This window comes from Triticum aestivum, chromosome 1D (genome assembly GCF_018294505.1).
Source record: "Triticum aestivum cultivar Chinese Spring chromosome 1D, IWGSC CS RefSeq v2.1, whole genome shotgun sequence".
NCBI classification, from domain to species: Eukaryota; Viridiplantae; Streptophyta; class Magnoliopsida; order Poales; family Poaceae; genus Triticum; species Triticum aestivum.
In genome coordinates, this window is record NC_057796.1 from 67307208 (window position 1) to 67312972 (window position 5765).

The 5765-nt window shown below is 44.1% G+C and overlaps 1 protein-coding gene across 3 annotated transcripts; it reads right to left on the reverse strand.

The window, feature by feature from the left end:
- Positions 1 to 2305: 2305 nt before the first annotated feature.
- Positions 2306 to 5188, reverse strand: LOC123180343 (peptide chain release factor 1, mitochondrial). Of its 3 annotated transcripts, XM_044592380.1 has the most exons (11): positions 4970 to 5188; positions 4600 to 4700; positions 4328 to 4426; positions 4068 to 4251; positions 3908 to 3956; positions 3739 to 3817; positions 3534 to 3608; positions 3363 to 3440; positions 3091 to 3249; positions 2761 to 2856; positions 2306 to 2690 (listed from the first exon to the last, which is right to left on the reverse strand). In XM_044592380.1, the coding sequence occupies exons 1-11, from the start codon at positions 5115 to 5117 to the stop codon at positions 2502 to 2504; spliced, it is 1257 nt and encodes a 418-aa protein (XP_044448315.1). In that variant the 5' UTR covers positions 5118 to 5188; the 3' UTR covers positions 2306 to 2501. The 3 variants fall into 3 exon arrangements, with proteins under 3 accessions (XP_044448315.1, XP_044448314.1, XP_044448316.1); XM_044592379.1 differs by having other exon boundaries at positions 3739 to 3956; XM_044592381.1 differs by having other exon boundaries at positions 3739 to 3956; positions 4328 to 4430; positions 4970 to 5160.
- Between the last annotated feature and the right edge of the window lie 577 nt (positions 5189 to 5765).

Genomic DNA, 5765 nt, shown 5'->3' on the forward strand with positions numbered 1-5765 from the left:
ATGGGTAAGTTGCCCTGTTTGAAAGCATTAAATCTGTCTGCAAGATCGTAGGAACTAGTGGGTGAAAATCTCTTCAGGATTTCTTCACAGAATTGTGGCCAGGTAGGATGTTTTTTGAGCAGTCTAGATCTTCTTAACCAAACATCAGCTCTATCGACAAAATAAAGTTGGGCCAATGAAACTTTATAATCATTAGGGGCCCCTGACATGTGAAAGTATTTCTCACACTGCCTAATCCATCCACCAGGATTTTCCCCATCAAACTTAGGGAAATCCATCCTAGGTCCCTTAGTGATGTTCTTGAGAAATTGGGTTCTCATCTCCTTCTCATAATTCCTGTAGTATTCGTCCAAAATCACATTGACTTCAGGTTGGTTTGACAGGGGAAAAGCTGAAGTTCTAGCAGTTTTCATTTGAGCAGTAGGGCTAGCAGGTTCAAACTGGATTTCCTGGGTGTTGCCTCTGTTGAATCCTGGAGGAGCTGATTTTTGTCCTATTTGAATAGGAGGTAATCTATTTGCATTCAACAGAGTATACCGCCTAGTTATCTCTTGTTCCAACAGCAGCCTTTTTCGCAGGTCATCAATTAAGGGTCTTGTTGCCGTCTAATCTGGAACTTCTTTCTGCTGGTCATTGTTCTGCTGAATTGCAGTTACTTGTTCCACTCGAGGAGCAGGTTGTTCAGGGACTCTACCAGGTGTTGGGTTAGAGCTTGAAGCTCCTAGTGTACTCAGTGTCTTCAACACATCAGTGATAGTGGATAACTGCTCACTTAATGAAAACACTGCTTTATGCACTGCTGACAGAACTGTAGTCATATCATCTTGTTTGGAATTTGTGACTTGTACCTCTTTCCGCAACAGATCCACTTCGCCCCGTAGATCTGAGGTCTCTTCACGATTTGCGAGCATATCTTCTTTCAGTTGAAGGAGTTCTGCCAGATCCGACTCATCGATGCTTGCCTTCGAACGCCCCATATTCAGGTCGCGTGGAGAGGAATTTTACCACCGCAAATACGGCAACCCGATCCATGACACCGAACCTTCCGCCGCCCACAAGGATCGCCGCCGAACAGCACCACTCGTGCACGTACCTGGGATTTTACCACTGAGACAGGATGGCTCAGCAACCAGTACTACCGTCCGAGCTGCCGTCGAATATCACGACCGCCTGCGCCACCGGACACCGCCGCCGAAACAGGGTGGGAACGGGAGGGAATTTTTTTTGCCTACTCCGCTTGATCTCGCCGCCGAGGAAACATCTGGCTCATGATACCAATTGTCACCCCCAACAATCAGATCTGGGGAAATTTGGGGATGAACACGAACTAGGGTTGCGATCTGGATAGTATTATCTCGAATATGCTAGGTATATTCCTCATAGAGGGAGGTTTTTATGTATACATTGTTTTGAGGTTGAGCTCAGCTGGAATGCATGGTTACAAGCGCACGGCGCTGGCATATATATAGCCACTCTCTGAAACGGAACTGTAACAGAATGACAATAGAAACGGTACAGTAACGGTGAGCGAATGCGAGCCGTTAGATCTTCATAGCTTCAGCTGATTGCATCCGTCCCATAACTTAACCCGTTTGATACCGAATCTCATCTCAGGTCCTGACAGGGGGGCCCTTCGCCAAACGTCTAAATCTAGTAGTCCAAAACTCCAAATTGCGAGGGTAAAAAAAGCCACACAAAAATGGCGAGGGTAAAAACACATGTTGTGCGATGTATTCATTGCGCCGGACTGTTTGGAAGTAATCAGAGACGTCCAGGACAAGGCAGGAGGCCGCTACAGTGCTATTTGTTCGGGAGATTGTCCAACGAATTAATGATTTTGATGTGTGCCAGTACACTCACGAAGGTAGAAGCCACAACTTTGAAGCTGATAGATTAGCAAAATTATCACTGTCATTAGATTACGGCCGTCGTGTCTGGCTGGGAATGCCACAAGATCATGTATCTGCACCTCTTAATATCCTTGAATAAAATTGCATGATCCCTACAGAAAACTACAGTAGTAAAAGTTGTATGTATACATGTTTATTTTATTTTTTACAAAATCAAGGTAGGGGCGGCTGCCCTACCTTGTCCTACGCACAACAAACAAATCCCCCATTGCCCAGGATCTTCTCTCCCTCAGGTTCCACATTAATTTAGTTTTTTTAAGAGAATTTAGCATTTCAATTCAATTCAAAGGTGGCCAAAGATCCAGGCAAATTTTTTTGCCCAAGAAGTAACCGCAGAAAATCTGGGATTAACCCCAAAGAAAATACACAAGGAAAATATGAGAACCAACAGCTGCTCACAAAACAACGAAAGACAGCAAATGATCGTAAGACCATAACCCGAGATAGCAAGTATCAGATAAACATGACAACTCAGAACAGCCGAACAATACACTGTGTGAATCCTAAAGTTTTTTCTCTTTGTTGGTTCAGTGTTCTGTGTGTTTATGATGTGGTTTGTCGCTCCAGGAAGAAATCCACAAAAATTAGGGCTCAAGAAGCAAACGAAGCAATTGCATCCATCTCTTCTTGCAGCAGCAGTGCTTCGATGAAGACGTCCAGGCTCTCTCCCTCCATGACGTCCACTATGGAGTGGTGCGTGACCCCGACACGGTGGTCGGTGACACGCCCTTGTGGGAAGTTGTATGTCCGGATGCGTTCAGACCTGTCACCACTTCCAATCTACAAGAAGGTTAGGGCTTAGTGATCCCACCATTGCATTGATATGGGAAGCTGCCGAATAGTGAGGTACCTGCTCTGATCGGAGCTTCGACCGGTCTGCATGGAGCCTATGCCTTTCCAATTCATATAGTCTTGCCCGGAGAACTTTGAGAGCCTTGGCCTTGTTCTACAGAGATATATAAAATTAATGGAGCAGACTCATTTATCAACACATAATAATGGACATGAGATGTACAAACAGTTCATTGGGAGTGAAGCAATCCTTTTAAGTTTATTATGCTAATGACATCAATGCTATGAATGGACAAGCCAAAAAAGATGGGCCACACAAGTATACGTTTTCTGACTTAAAAGGGAAACATATGGCAAAAGCAGCAGATTAGTGTGTGTGTTTTCCAACCTGATGCTGTGATCTCTCATCTTGTATTGCAACCACTGTTCCAGTTGGAAGATGAGTTATCCTAACAGCACTATCAGTCGTATTGACAGACTGGCCTCCAGAGCCACCTGATCTGTAGGTATCAATTCTCAAATCCTCATTACGCAGTTGGACATCAACCTGCACTTGCAGAAGCGATTTTTAGAACTACTAGTCATGCCACAAATTGCAGAGATGAAAAGAAAGGACTTCAGAAGAAAGGGGCTATCGAAATTGCTATAGCCAATTCCAACCTCATCCGCTTGAGGAAGAACAGCGACTGATACAGCACTAGTGTGTACACGTCCAGATTTCTCAGTTACTGGCACTCGCTGCAAGGAATTGGATTTAGTCAAATAACTGAAAGGACGAGAAGGCCAATGTGATGGATAACAGAAAAATGACTTGTTATCAACTTATCATACCTGAACTCTATGAATACCACTCTCAAATTTAAGTTTCCCGTAAACCCCAGAACCTGAAATGGTCCCACTAGCTTCCTATGTATTGAAGAAAAATGCAAGTTAGAACTTCAGAGAGATTCTGTATGTACAATATCATAGAGACAATTATGCTTTAGTGATAAACCATGTGCACATTCACAACAGGGAACTGCCAACAAAGTTGTACCTTGTATCCTTTTACAGCAGACTCCATTATGTCAATAGTATCAAATTTCCACCCATTATTTTGGGAATACTTCTCATACCTATAACATAGAAGAATGAAGTTAGTTGATAAGACAGACCAAGGGTCACAACAGACATTTGATCCGGCGAAACATGAACATCCACCCGACATTTTGAATATATCCATAGCAAACAAAGACGCTTCTTCTCCTCCAGTTCCTGCAACAGTATATCATCATCAACCACTACCGGCCTGATAAAAATGAGCAAACACAAGCAGGCAACTAAAAGGACGGATTATATTGATGGAGAGGGCAGGGTCTGTCTTACCTGCTCGCACCTCCAATATACAGTCCCTCTCATCAGCTTCATCTTTCGGAAGCAAAGTTCTGAACAACTCATGCTGCAGTCGTTTCTCCTCCTCAACAGCCTCAAGGAGCTCCTCGGCTGCCATTTCACGCATGTCTTTCTCTTCAACGGAGTTTGTCACCAAGGATGTCAATCCCTCAATTTCCTACTAACAATGAACAGACTGCTCACAACCTTTCATACCGTAAGTCGGACAATATACAACGTGATGGGATTTTCACCTTCTGCTTTGACCGTAGCTCCTTGATCAATTCCATGGTGCTCTCCAGCTTGTGGAACTCCTTGTTAGCCCTCGAGTATTCCTCCGGTGAGGCAGCCGGCTGACTTCATTAACACCACACCCAAATCAAACCAAAGATAATCGCAGTATGGATGTGTTGGTTCTTAGACAAGGATCAAGAACAACACTATACTTGTTTTGACACCTTACCACCTTAGGAACGAACAGAAGTGCACAAGAGGCATAAAGAGGAGGTCTTCCATCCGAAATTACCTGGTTGATTTGCTCCTGGAGGTATGCACTCTTCTGCTCTATCAATTTCATTCTCTGCTCCATGATCTGTACCAGGTTTGCAGGCAGCTGGTGGCTCATGTCTGATGCAAAATTGGGGGAAAGCAAAATTAGTGCCCGAATCAAATAAATGAGATCAAATTTGGACTTCTCTCCCCCTCCTCGAGCCAGAAAGGTTTCTCCTCTTGGAGCGGCGGAAATGTCAAAAGAGAGACCTAAAAATAAAATACGCAAATCCCTAGTGGATACACGGCACAGTTCTACTATCGCACACAAACCCCAAGCTAAAGGGGGGCGGAGGAAGCGGAGATAGATCATAGATGGAGCAAGGAGAGACGCGGGAGGTGCTCACCGGCGGTGGAGTAGAGGCGGGGAGTGTAAGGGCATCTCCACGCCGCAGTAGGAGGTGCAGCGGCGGCGACGGTGGGATGAGGGAACTGGCGGACCCGCCGGAGCGCGGCGAAGGCGACGGCGCCGCATCGCCGTATTTGGTGCTGCATCGAGGTGGCTGGGAACCTAATGCTGCCTGCCTTTTCTTTCTCGGCCTTTTCCGGGGGTTTAGACTTATAATTCCGTCTTCTACATGGCGTTTACGTAGTTTGTGTGATCTCTTTCATGCCGCTTTCAAAACATTCTCCTCATTTCTTTCCGGGCTAATAATTTGATGACTCTATTTGTCTTGTAACTAATAATTTGACCTTGTTTTATCATAAGGAGATATTGCATCATACCGAAGGAAACGAAACAAGACCATCCAAACTTTAAAATTACAGCAATGTATAATTCACCGTCTGTCAGTTAAATCTCGATGTTCTTCGATACCTCGATAACGAATTCACATAAGACTATGCATGTATTTAAAAAGCCAACTTTAGTTCGGTCTTCATATCGGACCGATCGGCATAATAATCGTTGATATGACAATTTTAATCAAAAATGCGAAAATCCATATCTGCACCTGCGCTGACGAAAAAAATCAAAACAAATACAAGAAAAATTAAAAAAATTCCAATTTTTTTGTGTGGCAGACAATTTGATGTGTGAGGTCCGCTCCGATTTTCAAGTCATTTGGACATATGAGGAGCTCTCAGGAAAAAAAACAAATTGGGGGTCTGTAAAAATGTTTACTCTTCATGTACTATTTTGGC